At 28.1% G+C, this 17,041-nt stretch overlaps 11 protein-coding genes across 11 annotated transcripts; 5 read left to right on the forward strand and 6 right to left on the reverse strand.

The window, feature by feature from the left end:
• Positions 1 to 9: 9 nt before the first annotated feature.
• Positions 10 to 1,924, reverse strand: T552_04054 (hypothetical protein; the record flags this gene model as incomplete). The annotated part of the gene is made up of 6 exons (XM_018372105.1): positions 10 to 318; positions 363 to 581; positions 626 to 726; positions 774 to 1,126; positions 1,177 to 1,728; positions 1,791 to 1,924. The coding sequence occupies 6 exons, from the start codon at positions 1,922 to 1,924 to the stop codon at positions 10 to 12; spliced, it is 1,668 nt and encodes a 555-aa protein (XP_018227606.1).
• A 208-nt stretch (positions 1,925 to 2,132) lies between these two features.
• T552_04055 (hypothetical protein) lies at positions 2,133 to 3,080 on the reverse strand. The gene is made up of 2 exons (XM_018372106.1): positions 2,624 to 3,080; positions 2,133 to 2,560 (listed from the first exon to the last, which is right to left on the reverse strand). The coding sequence occupies exons 1-2, from the start codon at positions 2,899 to 2,901 to the stop codon at positions 2,317 to 2,319; spliced, it is 522 nt and encodes a 173-aa protein (XP_018227607.1). The 5' UTR covers positions 2,902 to 3,080; the 3' UTR covers positions 2,133 to 2,316.
• A 350-nt stretch (positions 3,081 to 3,430) lies between these two features.
• Positions 3,431 to 4,877, forward strand: T552_00134 (hypothetical protein). The gene is made up of 5 exons (XM_018368753.1): positions 3,431 to 3,645; positions 3,693 to 4,234; positions 4,285 to 4,642; positions 4,688 to 4,744; positions 4,790 to 4,877. Exons 1-5 carry the CDS (start codon positions 3,476 to 3,478, stop codon positions 4,860 to 4,862), a joined length of 1,200 nt encoding a protein of 399 aa, XP_018227608.1. The 5' UTR covers positions 3,431 to 3,475; the 3' UTR covers positions 4,863 to 4,877.
• A 551-nt stretch (positions 4,878 to 5,428) lies between these two features.
• On the forward strand, positions 5,429 to 6,284 carry T552_00135 (hypothetical protein; the record flags this gene model as incomplete). Its single annotated transcript, XM_018368754.1, has 3 exons — positions 5,429 to 5,963; positions 6,011 to 6,105; positions 6,151 to 6,284. The coding sequence occupies 3 exons, from the start codon at positions 5,429 to 5,431 to the stop codon at positions 6,241 to 6,243; spliced, it is 723 nt and encodes a 240-aa protein (XP_018227609.1). The 3' UTR covers positions 6,244 to 6,284.
• Positions 6,285 to 7,114: 830 nt separating this feature from the next.
• T552_00136 (hypothetical protein) lies at positions 7,115 to 7,944 on the reverse strand. Its single transcript, XM_018368755.1, has 3 exons — positions 7,785 to 7,944; positions 7,187 to 7,738; positions 7,115 to 7,142 (listed from the first exon to the last, which is right to left on the reverse strand). Exons 1-2 carry the CDS (start codon positions 7,896 to 7,898, stop codon positions 7,202 to 7,204), a joined length of 651 nt encoding a protein of 216 aa, XP_018227610.1. The 5' UTR covers positions 7,899 to 7,944; the 3' UTR covers positions 7,115 to 7,142; positions 7,187 to 7,201.
• T552_00137 (hypothetical protein) lies at positions 7,936 to 9,663 on the reverse strand. The gene is made up of 9 exons (XM_018368756.1): positions 9,577 to 9,663; positions 9,246 to 9,521; positions 8,991 to 9,205; positions 8,709 to 8,947; positions 8,440 to 8,660; positions 8,309 to 8,392; positions 8,186 to 8,268; positions 8,012 to 8,142; positions 7,936 to 7,965 (listed from the first exon to the last, which is right to left on the reverse strand). The coding sequence occupies exons 1-8, from the start codon at positions 9,623 to 9,625 to the stop codon at positions 8,026 to 8,028; spliced, it is 1,284 nt and encodes a 427-aa protein (XP_018227611.1). The 5' UTR covers positions 9,626 to 9,663; the 3' UTR covers positions 7,936 to 7,965; positions 8,012 to 8,025.
• Positions 9,664 to 9,737: 74 nt separating this feature from the next.
• T552_00138 (hypothetical protein) lies at positions 9,738 to 10,885 on the forward strand. Its single transcript, XM_018368757.1, has 7 exons — positions 9,738 to 9,896; positions 9,940 to 10,092; positions 10,137 to 10,275; positions 10,326 to 10,386; positions 10,435 to 10,495; positions 10,542 to 10,656; positions 10,707 to 10,885. Exons 1-7 carry the CDS (start codon positions 9,745 to 9,747, stop codon positions 10,839 to 10,841), a joined length of 816 nt encoding a protein of 271 aa, XP_018227612.1. The 5' UTR covers positions 9,738 to 9,744; the 3' UTR covers positions 10,842 to 10,885.
• Positions 10,886 to 11,450: 565 nt separating this feature from the next.
• T552_00139 (hypothetical protein) lies at positions 11,451 to 13,431 on the forward strand. Its single transcript, XM_018368758.1, has 4 exons — positions 11,451 to 11,550; positions 11,599 to 12,029; positions 12,078 to 12,516; positions 12,566 to 13,431. The coding sequence occupies exons 1-4, from the start codon at positions 11,497 to 11,499 to the stop codon at positions 13,385 to 13,387; spliced, it is 1,746 nt and encodes a 581-aa protein (XP_018227613.1). The 5' UTR covers positions 11,451 to 11,496; the 3' UTR covers positions 13,388 to 13,431.
• A 321-nt stretch (positions 13,432 to 13,752) lies between these two features.
• T552_00140 (hypothetical protein) lies at positions 13,753 to 14,470 on the forward strand (the record flags this gene model as incomplete). The annotated part of the gene is made up of 5 exons (XM_018368759.1): positions 13,753 to 13,831; positions 13,874 to 14,016; positions 14,058 to 14,264; positions 14,308 to 14,384; positions 14,428 to 14,470. 5 exons carry the CDS (start codon positions 13,753 to 13,755, stop codon positions 14,468 to 14,470), a joined length of 549 nt encoding a protein of 182 aa, XP_018227614.1.
• A 30-nt stretch (positions 14,471 to 14,500) lies between these two features.
• T552_00141 (hypothetical protein) lies at positions 14,501 to 15,678 on the reverse strand. The gene is made up of 2 exons (XM_018368760.1): positions 15,572 to 15,678; positions 14,501 to 15,521 (listed from the first exon to the last, which is right to left on the reverse strand). Exons 1-2 carry the CDS (start codon positions 15,632 to 15,634, stop codon positions 14,538 to 14,540), a joined length of 1,047 nt encoding a protein of 348 aa, XP_018227615.1. The 5' UTR covers positions 15,635 to 15,678; the 3' UTR covers positions 14,501 to 14,537.
• Positions 15,679 to 15,779: 101 nt separating this feature from the next.
• Positions 15,780 to 16,964, reverse strand: T552_00142 (40S ribosomal protein S3). The gene is made up of 4 exons (XM_018368761.1): positions 16,902 to 16,964; positions 16,202 to 16,652; positions 16,098 to 16,154; positions 15,780 to 16,016 (listed from the first exon to the last, which is right to left on the reverse strand). The coding sequence occupies exons 1-4, from the start codon at positions 16,932 to 16,934 to the stop codon at positions 15,826 to 15,828; spliced, it is 732 nt and encodes a 243-aa protein (XP_018227616.1). The 5' UTR covers positions 16,935 to 16,964; the 3' UTR covers positions 15,780 to 15,825.
• Between the last annotated feature and the right edge of the window lie 77 nt (positions 16,965 to 17,041).

Consider the following 17,041-nt stretch of genomic DNA (forward strand, 5'->3'; position numbering starts at 1 on the left):
TTTTATACCCTATACATCTTTTTTTCTTCTAAATTTTTTATCATTAGACATATTTGTATTATTATTTTCAACTATATCATGGTTATCCAAATATTCACCCCAGACCTTCTTTCTCCATTCTTTAAGACGCTTTTTTCTCCCATACTTTTTCCTGTCTTTTTCTTGTAATTTCTCATTCTTATATGGAGTAAGTTTTTTAAGACTTACAAACTCATTCAATTCTGCATCATTTGCATATAAAATATCCGCATGATTAAGTCCAAAATTATAAGTATCGACATTATTATATTTAAATGTACCAGTCTTTTTAATATTAACCTAATATAATAAGAAAAAATTAAAAATTTTATATAATATAATACATTATAATGTTGATCTAACATAAAATCAAGTTTCCTTTTCCTATTTTCTTTTTCTTTTTTTAATAACTTAGCAGCTGAAATATTTTTTTTAGATTTCATCTGATTTTCCTGAGAAACTATCGAATTGATCTCAGTATCAGAATTATTTTTCATAGGTTCACCATAATCAGAATCGATACATTCTATATCTGTATCATCCTCGAAAACAGGCTTCTTTTCCTTAAAAAAAATATCAATTAAATCCTTAGCATTAAACGATTTACTTTTTTACTATAATATGCTTCATTAAAGATTTCATCCATGCGAGCAGACCATTTATCAGGATCAAAATCACCCTCAATATCAATATCTTCAAACTTAAGAGCTAAAATAATTAGAAAAAGTAAACGCCAACTCTTAATAAGTACATACTAGGGTCACCTGTTACTTGTGCAATTTTGTTTAACTTTTCCATTAATTCCTTTCTTTTTAAATTTTTAAGACGGAATATTTCTTCTTCTTTTTTTAATTTCTCCATATGCTTTAATTGATTCTTTTTTTCTCGCATATGTTTTCTTTTCTCATTTTTTCTACGTACTGATACAATATCTCTAGAATAACTTGAAATTTGATTTACATCTTCTTCAAAACGAAAATTATATTTAGCCTCAAACTCATCTACTTTTTCATCAAATGATTCATCAGATTCAAGTCCTTTGATAACTTGATCATAAGAAGCAACACGATTCGCATTTTTATCAATCCATCCTCGATTAAGAACATAACTAAAATAATTAAGATATATTTTCGAAACAAAATAAACTTAATATCTAACCTAAGCAAAAAATGATCATCTTCAGTATCTTTAGACAACTTTTCATTTGACTCATCCACTGATTTATTACTAACATCAATCCATTGCTGCAAAATCTCCTTTCTCGCTTTATCCTCCACTTTTTCCATTAAAAAATCCTTATATGCCTTATCCTCTTCCTCCTGCTCTTGCAGGCTTTTTTTACGAAGTGTAAGAAAATCATCATCATGTGTTTCCTCGTTAAAGGCAGCCAATACTTCCTCTTTTAACATACGCTGTTCTTCTACATATGTTGGATCAGAAACATCCATTTTTTCCTCCTCTTCCATCTCATTTTTTGAAGGATCTAAAAGACGCTGACGGTGATAATCATTCAAAAGCAAAGGCTTAGACTTTTCCTTAATAATTAACTCATCATCCACATTTTCATAAAAATTCACATCTGATTTATAAATGTCCGGATCTTTACTACGTATTTTCAAAATCGTCTCCAAAATAGCTGCATTCATAGAAGGTGTCGCAAAATCACCTATCTCATCCTCTGTCTCTGAACTTTCCGTATTTTCAAAGTCACTACCATACTTGTCTTTCACTGCACAAAAAACATCATTAAGCATGTTTTTAAAAACAATCACAATAAAAAAGGAGAAAACCCACACCGATGAAGCTCTTCACGAGCTTTATTATGTTCATATCGTTTAGCATATGCTTCATTAATATCAATTTTATCCAAATCATCTAAATCATCATGATCACTTAATAAATGCATCTTAAATATTCTTGTCTATAAATATTTCATTGAAATAACATCATTCATAATAATAAACCCGATTTATATGCACATAATGAAATATTTCGTAAGATTTATAAAAATTTTAGAATTTCTAAACCTTTATAAATGAATCAATTAAATCACGTGACACTAAGATAAATGAAGAAGAAAATTAACAAAAAAATATAAAAATTTATTAATTTATAAAACATTTTATATCAAAAAATAAGCACTATAAGAATATTTTACCATTAGATATATATTGAAAGTTATTGCGTATATTTAATTTGTATAGAAAAAAGATCGACATATCGAACATAAAAACATTATAAAACATAATTGATTCAAAAAAAGCGAAAGATATCCAAGGCAAATTATTCATTAACCAACTAGAATAAATGATCAACACTATCTTCTATATGATGCTCAGGAACACATTCTTCCATATTAACATCAGAATCATTTAAAGTATCCATAAAACCATCATGTTTTTTAAATAAAATATCAAAAGGAAATGATTTTAAATTACTAGATTGATTCATTTGTATTAAAATAGAAGCAGCCTCTAATAATTGTACTTGTTGATGTTTTGAAATGGAAAGTTTGGGATTAAAATAAACAGTGTGCTCCCATCTATATTTATATATTAATCATAAATACATACCTTTATATAAAATTTTAAATATAAAAACTTACCGATGCTTTGTAAGACAACTAATATGTTTATATCCTTTACCACAATGTTCACATTTTATATCATTCAAAATCACCTCGCTTACTTTCCGTGTTTCTTTTTTCATCTTATCTAATGATAATTCTCTTCCTGATAATGAACACGAAGGCGAAGGATATGGTTTAAACTTCAATTCACCTCCCTGATATCTATTTGATCCTCTTCGTCTTATTCTCATATGTAAAGGAATGTCTTTATGATTATTATCATTAAATGACTTAATTGACTTGACTGTTAACATTTCTCTTCTTTTCTCTTCTTTTCTCTTATAAAAAATTCAATTAGACACAACTATATTCTAATTTTATTCCAATTCTTCAACTTTATTCCTTTTAATCTACTTATTAACCACTAATTCTTTTAATTCTATAATCAAAACTTTCCGATATATATTTCATTTTATAGTTTGTCTGTTTTGATCTATCGATTAGATTCCTTTTAATATACTTTTAGAAATACTTTATATGAAAAATAAACAAATCATATTAACCTTAAAAAAACTGAAATAAACTAGATATTACTTTTATCTATACATAAATCAGTTTAATTATATGTAAAAAGATTATAGTAAAATTATCAATATTATCAAGATAATCTAAGGAGATCTCTTATCGAAGGCTTATCAAAAGGCGATAAGATTGATAAGAAATCAAAGATAGAAAGAAAAAATATAAATAAAGCAGCAAAACAAAGGTTATATGAGAATATAATGGACTATATGCATATGAAAATCGGAATGTATGCGCATGATATATGAATTATAAGGAAATAAAATAAGAATTATATATTTATATGCAGTATATTATAAGTTAAGGATGCAATCAGAAGCATATCAAACAAATTTACAGTGTTCAGGAGAAACAAGCCATAAATTAGGAATTAAAGAGGCTAAATCAACATCTAAAACGTCTTTAATAGATCAAATACCTATATTAACACTTTCAATTCCATCTAGAAGATCAATACCACATATCTTTGATGCAACGTTTATTAATATTTTTTATATAAAAAAGGCTAATATAAGGGATATAGGCGAATAACAGATAATTCGGATAATTCTCATAATGAAAATCAAGATTTCAAGGGAATATTAGAAGAAAATGGATCACCGGATCCATTTTCATATAATAGATCATATTTCACTAAAATTATGTTAGATGAAGTCTGGCAACGGTCAGCTCATTCAGATGAGATTATAGAACTTGAAAAACTAGGGGAAGGAATTAGTGGAAGTGTTAGTAAATGCATTTTGAAGAATACAGGAACATTATTTGCTCTTAAAACGATTCTTGTAGATACAAATCCAGAGATTCAACAGCAAATTTTAAGAGAGCTTTCTATTAATAGAACATGTTCATCTGAATATATTGTTCAATATTATGGTACATTTGTGGATGAGGCAAGCTCAAACATTTCTATGGCAATGGAATATTGTGCAGGTGGATCATTGGATAGATTATATAAAAAAGTAAGAGCAAATGGAGCACGCATAGGAGAATATCCGATTTTAAAAATTGCTGAAAACGCTTTAAAGGGATTAAATTATCTACATACTCGCAAAATTATTCATAGAGGTGCAGAATTTTTTAATATAATTAATTATGATCTAATTAAAAACAAATAGATATTAAACCATCTAATATTTTAATGACATTAGAAGGTCAGGCAAAATTATGTGATTTTGGAGTCTCTGGAGAGCTTGTGAGTTCGATGGCAAAAACATTTACAGGAACATCTTATTATATGGCACCAGAACGAATAAAAGGAGAAACATACAGTATAACATCAGATATTTGGTCTCTTGGGCTAACATTAATGGAAATTTCTCAAAATAGATTCCCTTTTCCACCTGAAGGAGAACCTCCCTTAGTACCTATTGAACTCTTAAATTATATTGTAAATATTTCAAACTTTGAACTCGTCGATGAACCAGATAATAAAATAAAATGGTCAGAAGATTTTAAACATTTCCTAAAAACTTGGTAAACCTATCAACTTTTATTACTATTTATTAAAATTTGTACTAGTCTCGAAAGAGATGGAGCAAAAAGGCCTAATTCTCAACGAATGTTAGAACATCCTTGGTATTTATTTAAGTTCTATTTTATTAATTTCTAATAAAAATATAGGGTAATGAAACACAGTATTATTAAAATTGATATGGCAAAATGGATAAAACAAATTTTAGAACTACCTTTATGAGAAGAACATTTTTTTTTTTTTGATAAATATAATTTTGTAATTTTTATATAAAATAAATAATTAAATTATGATGTACAAAAATATAATTAAAGTACAAAGGGTTCGTTATGTTTTCTAATAAAAAATTTATATAATTAAGATTAATTATATATTGTGTTAAAACATCAAATATAAAAACATCTTTATTAAAAAACAAGTTTTAGACATTATTTTATTTTTTTTTTTAAATTCTTATATTTCAAAAACAAAACAATTCAATTTTATAAGGAAAAAACATAAATATTTTTATACAAGAAAAAAAGAAATAAAATATCATTCAAGGAACAATTTACTTTTAAAAAACTGAAAAATCTTTTACACAAAAAAATTTCATAAAAATACATTTTATAAAACAAAAATATCTATTCATATATCTTAATTATAGATTATTTTTAATCTTATCTTTTTATTTATATAAAGAAACAAGTTTTATAGAAGGTAATTACTTTAATAACTTAGGCTTTCAAACTATATTTTTTTAAAGTCTAAGTTTTATGGAAAAATAGGTTTTTTTTCTTTCATATAGAATGACAATATCTGGGAATAAAACCACTATTTTATCTGAAAATATGGATTATGAAGAGATGGAATATTCTAATGCTATTGCAGATGATATTTCAATTAAAAATAATCATAAACATATGAAAATATTTCTTTTAATTATATATCCAGCTACAATTGTACTTGGGATTCTTTTTAAATTAAAAAATGGAACACATGATTCTTATTTCTCACATAGTTCTAATATATTTAATGTTATTTTTGCTAAACTAGGATGGTTTTGGACATCTTTGGTATTTATGTATCATATATCAAGAATTCAACATAAAAATATATTTAAGGCATGTATACGCTGGGTTTTTGCGACTCTTTGGTGGATTTTTATCACACAATGGTTTTTTGGTCCACCAATTATGGATAGAATTTTTATATTAACAGGAGGACATTGTAAATTTAATGATACAGAATCAAATAAAATAGCAACACATGCTCTTTATTATTCATCTGAATGTAAATTACATGGAGGAAAATGGTTAGGAGGATATGATTTTAGCGGCCATGGTTTGCTTAATCATATAGTGAATATAAGCCATATTAATTTATATAAGCTTTTCTTTTAACACATGCATCACTTTTTTTATCTTCAGAACTTCTGCTTACTTTATATTCTGATCAAAAATATATAAAACAACCTCAAACAATAGTTATTTCATCTTATGCTAATTTAATTATATACTAATCAAAATAGATTGTTATTGCTTTATTATTTTTATGGTGGTTTATGTTGCTCATGACAGCATGTTATTTTCATACATTAATGGAAAAAGTAATATTTCTTTAAAATAAAAAACATGGGCTTATTATAATCTTTAGCTGACTGGGTTAATTGTAGGGTATTTTTCATGGCTAAATATTTACTTCTTTGAACCTAAAACATTATTTTGAAATTTCTTTTTTGGATTTTCAGATTATACATAGTAAAAAAAAGATTTGTTTATCATTTATTAAGTCATAAAATACATTCAAGAAAAATAGAAACATCAGACATTATATTTGTATATCATCAATCTTTTCATCTAATTTTTATGGATATAAACGAAAATAAAAATATTCACAGTTTTTATACAAAATGGTTTTAACATTCTCAAAAATATTCATTCATTTATTACATCATCTATAATGCAAAGGTATATAAATAACATCTTTATTTAAAATATTCAAAAAACAGCTCTAATATTATAAAAATTTAAATAAAACGTCTATGTTAAAGCAACAAATTCAGATTATTCCGTACAATTTGGCACTAATAATTGCATCTAGATAGAATATCTACAATAATTCACCCGGTCATAACATTTTATAATATAATCATATATATACATCAAAAATAAAAGTAATACGAAAACAAATATACTATTTATATCAACAATAACTAAAATTTAATTTTAAAATAAGATATAATCTTTAAATTTTTCACTTAATTTTATTACAATTACAAAATTAATCAATAACTTTTCATTTTTTTACAAAATATATTCATATAAACATAAAAATAAAGACTTTAAAAGAAGAAACATATTTTTATTCAAAATTTAAATGAAATACATACGTCTTTATTCTTAATAAATCCTTATTAAATTCATAAAACAACTTATGATAAGTTTAATTAATTAATATAAAAATAAACACACAATCCAAAAGATAAATAGATATATGAAAGAATAAGAATTGCCTGTTTCCCTAATTTAAAACCATTAAAAAGCTAAAATAAAAAGAGAAAAAACCATTAAAATTTAATCTCAAGAATCAAAAATTGTACAAGGTAATTCAATAGGTTTTCCACTACGTGTAATTGCACCTTTAAGATATTGTGTGGAGAGCCAACCAGGTGTATTAGGAGCACCTGGTGTCAAAAGTACATTGTTTGTAGACCAAAAAAAAGAAATTCCATGATCAAAAGCAGTTTGAACATCAACCAATATTAAAGTATCTGAAGAAGCACGTATTTGAGATGAAGATCCATTGCCTAAACATTCTGGATAAGAAACTAAATGAATATGATTGCGTTTCATAGCACAAAGTCCTCCAGATCTGAAAATTTCAATACATTTCTTACGAGTTGTTGCATGAACCGTTGTTTTTGGAAGAAGATCTTTACATGTAACTCGTTGTAAAAGCAGATCATCATAAAGAGGAATAGAATGTCCTTGAGCTGCTCTAATCAATAATTCACCTGTTTCTAGATCCATACGAAGTGTAAAACGAGATTTATCATTCTCATCAACAATCCTCTTCAGTTGATCAACTGTTAACCCTTTAAAAGAATCATGGGCTAACTATTTCATATAAACAATTCATTCATTTTTTCCAAAAAAACCCTACTAAAGCATTGACAGAAACAAATCCATCATTACTCATATGAAGTCCATAATCTGGAGCACAATGTCTTAATACTTTACACAATTTTCTTGACCAATTTTTATCATGAGTTGACATTTAATATACCTGATAAATCTCTTGATGAAAAAAATCACAAGCTAATTTTTATTCTTTCGATCTATATCTTATCTTGATTAATAACATTAACATAATTATCAATTGATAATTACTAGACTTTATTTTTCTAATATAGATATGGAATAATTCTATAAGGAACCATATGACAATATTTTTCCCAATCTTTACCATATTTTAAATGACAATTGTGATTATCACGGCGTTCTCTATGTATTAGTAAAGCCTAGAAAGATAAATTTCATAAAAGATTGGGTTATTATACATACAGTAAAAAAAACAAGATAAAAATAAGTGATAGGACTTTGAAATCCTGTAGGAAGACACCATGCCCATGCCATAAGCCAATCGCCTAATAAGTTATAAAAGAATTGTAAAATAAATATGTTTACCAAAATAATTTATATGGCGAGACTTTCCCCACCATCCATTTGTAATCAATTTAGTACCTCTTTCAGTTGTTATGTATGTTAGATCTATAAAATCAATATTAACAATTCAATTCCAAAGAAAACAGCCCTACGTTGAACACTTGGTGCAATTGGATTCTTTCTAAAAGTGTTTTTCTGAAGATTTGCACTACGAAAAATCCAAAAGCCCAAACATTGAAGCATTATAATCCCTATAACTGCAATTCTATCCAAGTAAACAGGATGGAATGCCAAATATCGTGCTTGAAGTGAATATGTAAATGGAACCCATGTAATAGATCCAAAACATAACATATATCCAAATCCTTCAGTTCTATTCCTAATTAACTAGAAATATAAAACCATTCTCTAAATATTATACACAATATCCATAGTCGTTAATACAAGCTCTTCATTCCAAAGTGAATCAACTGCATACCATATTTGAAACAAACAAACTAGAAATATACTTTCTGTAATTTTCCCTTTCAAACTAATATATTGATGAACAATAAATGTCAAATTAAATATAACCCAAAGAATAATTCCTGGCCTTAATTCAACAAATTCTTTAATATCAAATGTTCCAATACGTGGATTCAATTCTCTTCCCATATAAAACTATCTTCATCTAAAAAACATAACCCATCTAAATAACACTTACATCATAGATCCAATTCCCTGTATTACCTGTTTTTGAAAGATATCGACCTGGAATAAAACTACATCCATATGTATATAATGAAAGTAATACAGAAAATATTAATGAACTTGTAATTAATCCTGGATAATGGTCCCATACAAATTCTAAAAAGTAAATCCCTTTCAAAAAATACCCTGCTATACAGCAACTTAATACAAAAATTAATGTATAGAATCCTATAATCATATTATAAAATTTTTATACATAAAACACTACCATTCATCTTATAACTTAAACATACTCCATTATAAAGATAATTCCCCTTCTTAATATCTCCTGGAATAAATATCCAACAAAAAATTAAAAGAATCCACCATATTGTATATATCAATATTGCAATTGGATCCCATAACTTTCTTAACAATAAAAAAGAACTTCTAATACCTTCTACTGATAATTTACATCCATTTTCATTACATAAAAGATATAATTCAATAACAATTAATGATGTCCCAATCATAATTCCTATCACTCCTAAAGGTCCCCCAAATTCTATATAAAAAAACCATCTATTAACTCCTCATATATAAATACCTTATGTACTTACCATAACTCTTCTTTTCAACCCGAAAACCCTTTGCTTGCTCCATCTTCATTAAATAGCCGAGGTATGTGCTCAAAATTCGTAAATCTTAGTAAAACAATACTTCTAACCCTTATTCAGAGCCTTTATTAAGAATAAAAGATCCAAAACATTGCCTTAGAGCCATTAGAAATGAATTTATCAAGAACTATTTTATACTTTATTATATTCATGATTATTCCTGGAATAGCAATAGAAGAAGCTAATATTTCATGTACAGCAGTTAATCATAAGACAAATGAACATGTTGATCTTCAGAAACTTAGGAAAACAGAGAAGAATGGGTTTAAAATGGTATTTTTTTGGGAGATTTATTTATAGGATTAGATATAATTGGGAAGTAAAAGATGAGGAGAATAAGATAGATTTTAAGATTAATATTTGTGCACCTATTATGATGAATGATACATCTATTGAAGGAGTAAATCTTGAGCGAGTTGGAGCAATATATGTTGAAGGAAATGAGACGTTTTCTATTGGGTAGATAAAATGTATAAAAGGAAATAAATTGAAGAAATATACAGGGAAATGTCGTCAAATGTGTATTTTCAAGGGGAAAAAGTGGTTCTTCAGTATAAGAATGGGTCATTATGTCCAGGAAATACGACATTTAGAAAAAGTAGTACAATTAGTTTTATATGTAATCCTCGTATATATGATAAGGTTAGATTATATTATGTAGATAATGGCGATGTGTTAATGTAATATGATAGCCGGTTATTTTTTTTGTAGCAGAAGCAGATAAATGTGCATATTTTTTTGAATGGCATACAGGTAATATTATAATTATATTTTTTTTTGAATTATATAAACAAAATCTAGCTTATGCATGTACAAAAGCAAAGGAACATTTGTTTGGACCGGGAACTATATTTGGAATTATGTAAAATTTTAAACTTTTACATTTTATATATTCATATATTTCTTAGATTATTGGTTACACTTATTGTATATTGTATAGGTAGTTGTATTTATAGGAATACGACTATCTATGCCACAGGTTGGAGGCAAATTCCACGTCATGGAGTTTTTTTTACTATAAAAGTATGACAATTTTTTTTACTTTTTTTTTTTTTATTATTTAACTTATTTAGGATACTGCATCTAATTTATTTACATCTTTATTTTCAAAGCTTAATATCTTTAAATTTATGCAGTCAGATTATAGTTACATAGGAGATATAGATGAAGAAAACAGACTCATTGACGAGGTTTTTGTGAACAATTAATATACAACCAAAATTATATATTCATATAACTTATTATTATTCTATATGAAAGACAAAAATCCTGGTTACAAACACGAAATTAATCATTAATTACATAAAACTTTAAACAAATATTGGAATATTTTTTAAAAATAAATACAAAAAAAACACACAAAAAGCAAAGAAAATTCATAAATACCTTGTATGTCTTTTATTTTAAAGAAAAAATCAAGAATTAACTAATCATTATATAGCTTATCTCATTAGTTGCTGTGGCAACGCCATAGCAACTTTCAAAGTATTAAAATATTAAAAAATAAACAAATAATCACATTATTTCATCCAAAAACCAAGAGTACAGAGTGTTCAGGAGGAAATACGTATATTTCAGAAATCTTATTAATTATATTTAACTTACTTGTTATCATCCGTTATAAAGGCTGGTTTGTATTTTTTGCCATGGTTACGACGTCAAAAGACAAAAGAAAAAATAATATCTACATAAAAAAGGTATAAAATACAGTAATCTGGAGAGATTTAAGGACATTGTTAATTATCATTAAGGACTTTGTGGGTAATTAGTTCCTGCAAGAAAGCAGAGGCTTTTTAGCCGATATAATATTGATATATATTATTTGTGGGTCAATATATAAAGCATAGATTTATTAATAAAAAAATGCTTTTGGATCATGATTTATCAGGAAAGAGTCCATCATTAAAGAAACGGAAGGTATTTATGGTTTATTGATAAAAAAAGGGAAGTAAAATGAGCAACTAGTTAAATAATTCGACTATATCACCGACAAATCCTCAGCAAATCAATGAAATCATAAGTAAATTATCTATGCCGTTACATCCTGTTCGTGTTGAACAGCAGTATGCCAATTGTCAGAATGGTTCGAGTTATATTGGTAGTGTTCAAGCGTATGCAAAGCTTGCAGGAGCAACATGGACATATTATGTCAAAGCACTTAATGTTACAATAGGCAGAGAGCCAGATCATACAGCATCTAAAGACGATACTGATTCGAAATCAGATGTTCATGTTGATTTAGATCTTGGTCCTACCAAAATTATTAGTCGAAAGCATGCAGTTATTGAATATGATCTTCAGGGACGATTTTGGGAATGTATAGTCTATGGAAGAAATGGTCTTAAGATTGATAATAAGCTTTATAAAAGTAATAAAAGAATAAGACTTTCTAATGGGTATATTTTATTATATATAATATAGTATTATTAATTTTTTAAATTTAGAAATATTCTTGAAATAGGAGGCGTTCAAATGATGTTTGTATTACCAGATTCAGTTCCAAAGATTTCTCTGAGCGCTCTTAATTATAACGAAGATGATATTATATACGATGAATGTAATCAGTTTCAAAAAAATTCTCATAGTATTAAAAAAACATCATTTTCACCGGGGTATAAAAAATCTCATAACGAATCTCGTCGAAATAATTCATTATCTATGCTTTATTTTTCTGCATCTTCAGATTATAAAAATACCGATATTACTTCTGAGAGGGATTTAAGTCTCGATTCATCAAAAGATATTAAACCTCCATATAGCTATGCTACAATGATTGCTCAAGCAATTATGTCGACCGAAGAAGGAAAGTTAACATTATCTGGTATTTATTCATGGATATCAAGTAATTATGCATATTATAGATTTTCCAAAAGTGGATGGCAAGTAAGTTAGCTATGATTTTTTATAACTATTTGTTCATATTATATTCCAGAATTCTATAAGGCATAATCTTTCACTTAATAGAGCATTTCGTAAAGTTCCTCGTCGTGCAGATGAACCAGGAAAAGGAATGAAATGGCAAGTTACACCTGAATATCGTGACGAGCTTATAAAAAGAACAAAAAAACAAGGACTGCATCGGAAAATTAAACCTCTCAATTCAGCACTAAATACGAATTCTTTAAATTCCAAAATATCACCGATTTTATTAGAATCATCAATTCATAATAAAACAATTTTGGATCCACCGTCAACTCCTGTTTCTTCCAAATATTCTAGCATGAGAAATCAAAATGGATTTTTTCCTGGTGATACAACTAATTATGATTCTCATTCCAACTTATTTTTCTATGGAAATCAATCAAACACAATGATCACTACCCCTCCTAACATAGCTTCACCTATAGATTCTTATCAACATACATGTATAATAAAACAGCCAAATTTCTTTACACCAGATCACAGCGGATTCACTTCAAAAGAACCATTACTAGTATCATCAAACCATAGCATAAATCATCATTCTTATTATCCCACTTCATCTCCTGCTCCTTTTTGGCGATACATGGTCAACTCTTCTATAAATAATACTCCAAACAAAAGCTCCGAAAATCATACTTATTCTTATTATTCTTCACCACCTGCATCTGTCTCACATAAAATAGAGACATTCGCACATGACTTACCTGGATTCAATACTACTGAAAGCATCCTTGATCTTCAGGGCGTAGATTTGGCTAAGGGTTTTGAAAATATTAGTAAATGGAGAGAAAACCAACTACAAAATATGGTACTCAATGATTCACATTCATAATTCCATGAATCATTCTCTAATCACTTAATCCTCTAATCACCTCATCTTCTCATTCTCATAGACACATATACCACTTATTTATATTAGTTTTGTATTCTCTTTACATATGTATATTAGAATTGATATCTGGTTGGATTATAAAAGTATATGTATAGATCTTTATGTTTCCATGCCAACCGGTTGCCATGGTATATATTAGTCACGTGCTTTTCAAATCTATCAACTTCATAAATTTATCAGACAAAACAAAGTCTTTTAAGACAACCTGGACGACCTGGACGATCCGGAGGAAACAAATAAGAGCGTTTTATATGCCTTTAGCGATTGTATTTTGAGAAATTTTGAGGAGTTAAAAGGACCTAATTATGATAGTTACTCAACATCTTCCAGTAGATATATTACGTTCATTGCAGCTGATACGAGAACTTGATGATGAGAGCTCAAGTAATAGAATTGAAGAAGGAATTAAGGGATTAATATGAATAGCCTGTATAAATGAGTTAGATGAGCTTGCATTAACAGTATCGACTGCTGAACCGGAAAAATATGTTGAAATGGCACGATTATTGAAAATATCTAGAGAGAACCGTTCTATAGCATTAACAGAAGCATGCAAGATTCATAAAACAGTAAATTTGTGTATTAAATTTAGGTGGAGTAATTGTATAAGGTTGAGCGACATCTTGATGCGATTGAACAAACATTACAAAACCTACAAGAAGGATTAGTAAGAAGTCAACAAATGAAAGAACTAGAAGTTATAAATAAAGAAAAAATAAAAATTAAAAAAAAACATCGTAATATTTCAAAAGAGCCAAGATATTGTTTTTGTAACCAAATTTCATATGGACGAATGATTGCATGTGATAATGACAAAGTACCTTTTATTATTTGGAAGTATATATATTAATTTTGAAAAGTGTAAAAGAGAATGGTTTCATTGGGATTGCGTGTCTATTAGTTCAGTACCTAAAGGTAAATGGACGTGTTCGGATGAGTGAGTGATGTTGTAGAATCGAATATGCTTCTAAATAAAACAGATGCGCATTATCTATTAATCTCAAAAAAAAGAAAAAATCCTAGTTAAAAACAATTATCTTTATACCGTTTATGAAGTATATATACGGGTATCAATCTATTGAAAAATCGATTATTTTAACTGTTCACTTTTTTTTTTTGCAGATTTAAGTTTTAAATGAGTTTTTTGAACACTTTCATCCAATTCATTCAACATATCATTTTGCATATTTAATTCATCCGCAATTGCTGTAACCATTTCTTTTTGTTTTCTTAAAATTGGTAAAAAAGCCTCAAGCTGTTCATCTTGTTTATTAAGAATATCCTTTTGTAAATGAATTAACCCCAAACTACTCAATTCTCGAGTTTGCTCCGTCTCTGGTACTCTATCCAGATTACTCCGTGTAGTCGATGTTTTGCAATCCTTCCATGTTTGAATAGAAGATGGAATATCATGCTTAACTTGGCTATTATTATAAACAATATGCTTCAAAAATGCATATTCTCTCTTGATATTCTCCAACAAATCCTTTCTACGCCATAATTCTCTTTCCCCAATACTCGTATGAATATTCGGGTTATCTAACCCTTGAATTAACTGTTCTATGGATGAATCAATCGTAGAAAATCCCTTGATTGATGAAACTCGTGTAGCTTGAGACGCAATCGCTCCCTCCATATATCCCCGTCTTGATACATGACGTTTAGCCTCTTGAAGTTGCAATTTCGTCTCATGAAATAAACACATCCAAGACTGATCTGAAAATTGCATTCCTGAATTTTCTCCTGAAATCATAGCTTGTCCAATCGTATAAACCGGAAGTTTCAAAAACTGTCTCCATGCTGGACTCTGTCTCCAGCATGCATCTTCACTGCGATGAATTCCAATGACATATGCTTCAAGTCCACGCCGTCGTTCCTCAATTAATGACGGTCTTGAAAACATATTTAATAAATAATATTTTGGTGGTAATCCTACTGGAGGTGAGCGTCCTGTAACCTCCAAAAGCTGTTTATCTAGAGTAATAAACTCCGAATATCTCTTTTTAAGTGTATATGACCTCATTGATAGCTTTATATCTAATATATATATAACATGTGGTTTTACATCCAAACTCTGTCAAAATAACTCAGTTTTAACCCGGAAAAAAACAAAATTAAACATACCATACTTGATGACGGAATACTAATATCAATAACAAGTGTTTCTGGGCGAAATACCTCGCCCATTATCAAAATATTATATTACTGATTATGATGGACGTTGAGGTAGGTTGATAAACGATAAGAGGTGAAATATAGAGGAAATATAGTAGAGATAAGGAAGATAAAAAGAAATACAAGAAATGATTAAGAAAGAAAGAGTTATGAGAGAATAAGTATTATTAAGAAGAAATAAAGAAAGATTAAGGACGAAAAGATTAATGAGAAGGATGAACACGATAAAGAGTTTGCTGTGTTAAATCAGAGGGCAATTGACGGGAAAAGTCTTCACTTGATGGTTGAGAAATATGTTCTTCTGGTTTAGGTTCAATAACAACGACGGAATCAGGAAGTGGTTTTCGAGTAATCATTTCGTTTAACATAATTTTAACTTTTACACCCAAAACACCTATGATATATGTTAGAAAAGCCAAAGATAAGAATAGAAAAGGTGCAAAAAAGGTGTAAATAATGAAATAGAAAGGTTTACCTTGTCGTAACATAACATGACGTGTTGCAGAGTCAATGAAGTCACGTGCAGGCTGACCTATGAAAAAATTAGAATTATACAGTAAATAAGAGGGATAATAATACCGGAATGAATCATAAATCCATCGGTGAATTTCATTGATTTAGCTCGTGCAGCTCGAAGTTTTCCAGAAATAACTATTTCGCAACCTTTTGCACCCGATTCCATAATAAATCTTAAAACACCATAGGCAGCTCTTCGAACTGCCAATCCAACAAGTAATTTGTATTTTAAACTTTCACATTGTGCAACAGCACAAAGACCTCTATTTTGTACTTTTTCAGCATAAAGCTCAACTGTCCCATCTGGAAATTTAAATCGCTTTTGAATAAGCGATGTTAATTCACGGATACGTCTTCCCTTTTCCCCAAGAACTTCTTGTGTATGTGTTGCACGAATAATAATTTCTGTTCGATTAGGTGTTACACGAACTTCTGTACCAGAATAACCCTCTGCTGAAAGCTCCCGAGTAAAAAGCTCATCTAATTCAGCAAAAAATACACCATCCGCAACAAACTAATAATTATTAACATTATTCCTATGTATATTTTTGATTTATTCAGTTTGAAGCCCATTATTTAGAAGAAAAATATTAAAATCAGAATTCTTCTTATGCCCATTGGAAAGACTCAATACAAAATCTACTCCTAAACAAGAGGTGCCAGATAAGAATAAGAGTCATCATTTCTCATTCTTTAATCCATCAAAATCATAGTTTATTATTTCGGCTTCAAAATATAATATAATCTTATCAAATAAACTTGCCTTTCTCTTCTTACTTATTAAATTATTTGACATATTGTAATATTAAAAATGGTCCTTTAATATACTGATTTTTAACACTTTAAAACCCTCAAAATAATATTCGAAATATGAGCTTTAAAAATGTTTATAGAGGTGACTTT

The sequence above is a fragment of the Pneumocystis carinii genome (genome assembly GCF_001477545.1).
Source record: "Pneumocystis carinii B80 chromosome Unknown supercont1.1, whole genome shotgun sequence".
NCBI classification, from domain to species: domain Eukaryota; kingdom Fungi; phylum Ascomycota; class Pneumocystomycetes; order Pneumocystales; family Pneumocystaceae; genus Pneumocystis; species Pneumocystis carinii.

Bases quoted from the DNA above. Each gene is read 5' to 3' on its own strand.
- T552_04055 (XM_018372106.1), bottom strand. From the start codon at position 2,901: ATGTTAACAGTCAAGTCAATTAAGTCATTTAATGATAATAATCATAAA. The intron at 2,561-2,623 runs GTAAGTTTTTAT...ATATAAATATAG, and splicing joins AGTTGTCTTACAAAGCATCG to ATGGGAGCACACTGTTTATT.
- T552_00134 (XM_018368753.1), top strand. From the start codon at position 3,476: ATGCAATCAGAAGCATATCAAACAAATTTACAGTGTTCAGGAGAAACA. The intron at 3,646-3,692 runs GTTTATTAATAT...TAAGGGATATAG, and splicing joins CCACATATCTTTGATGCAAC to GCGAATAACAGATAATTCGG. The intron at 4,643-4,687 runs GTAAACCTATCA...AATTTGTACTAG, and splicing joins AAACATTTCCTAAAAACTTG to TCTCGAAAGAGATGGAGCAA.
- T552_00136 (XM_018368755.1), bottom strand. From the start codon at position 7,898: ATGTCAACTCATGATAAAAATTGGTCAAGAAAATTGTGTAAAGTATTA. The intron at 7,739-7,784 runs GTAGGGTTTTTT...TATATGAAATAG, and splicing joins TTGTTTCTGTCAATGCTTTA to TTAGCCCATGATTCTTTTAA.
- T552_00137 (XM_018368756.1), bottom strand. From the start codon at position 9,625: ATGAAGATGGAGCAAGCAAAGGGTTTTCGGGTTGAAAAGAAGAGTTAT. The intron at 8,269-8,308 runs GTAAACATATTT...ATAACTTATTAG, and splicing joins TCGCCATATAAATTATTTTG to GCGATTGGCTTATGGCATGG. The intron at 8,143-8,185 runs GTATGTATAATA...TTATCTTTCTAG, and splicing joins TTTATCTTGTTTTTTTTACT to GCTTTACTAATACATAGAGA.
- T552_00138 (XM_018368757.1), top strand. From the start codon at position 9,745: ATGAATTTATCAAGAACTATTTTATACTTTATTATATTCATGATTATT. The intron at 10,496-10,541 runs GTAAAATTTTAA...TATATTTCTTAG, and splicing joins GGAACTATATTTGGAATTAT to ATTATTGGTTACACTTATTG. The intron at 10,657-10,706 runs GTATGACAATTT...TAACTTATTTAG, and splicing joins GAGTTTTTTTTACTATAAAA to GATACTGCATCTAATTTATT.
- T552_00139 (XM_018368758.1), top strand. From the start codon at position 11,497: ATGCTTTTGGATCATGATTTATCAGGAAAGAGTCCATCATTAAAGAAA. The intron at 11,551-11,598 runs GTATTTATGGTT...ATGAGCAACTAG, and splicing joins CATCATTAAAGAAACGGAAG to TTAAATAATTCGACTATATC. The intron at 12,030-12,077 runs GTATATTTTATT...TTTTAAATTTAG, and splicing joins AGAATAAGACTTTCTAATGG to AAATATTCTTGAAATAGGAG.
- T552_00141 (XM_018368760.1), bottom strand. From the start codon at position 15,634: ATGGGCGAGGTATTTCGCCCAGAAACACTTGTTATTGATATTAGTATT. The intron at 15,522-15,571 runs GTATGTTTAATT...TTATTTTGACAG, and splicing joins GTATTCCGTCATCAAGTATG to AGTTTGGATGTAAAACCACA.
- T552_00142 (XM_018368761.1), bottom strand. From the start codon at position 16,934: ATGTCAAATAATTTAATAAGTAAGAAGAGAAAG. The intron at 16,653-16,901 runs GCAAGTTTATTT...AATAATTATTAG, and splicing joins TAATAAGTAAGAAGAGAAAG to TTTGTTGCGGATGGTGTATT. The intron at 16,155-16,201 runs GTATTATTATCC...ATTTTTTCATAG, and splicing joins TGGATTTATGATTCATTCCG to GTCAGCCTGCACGTGACTTC.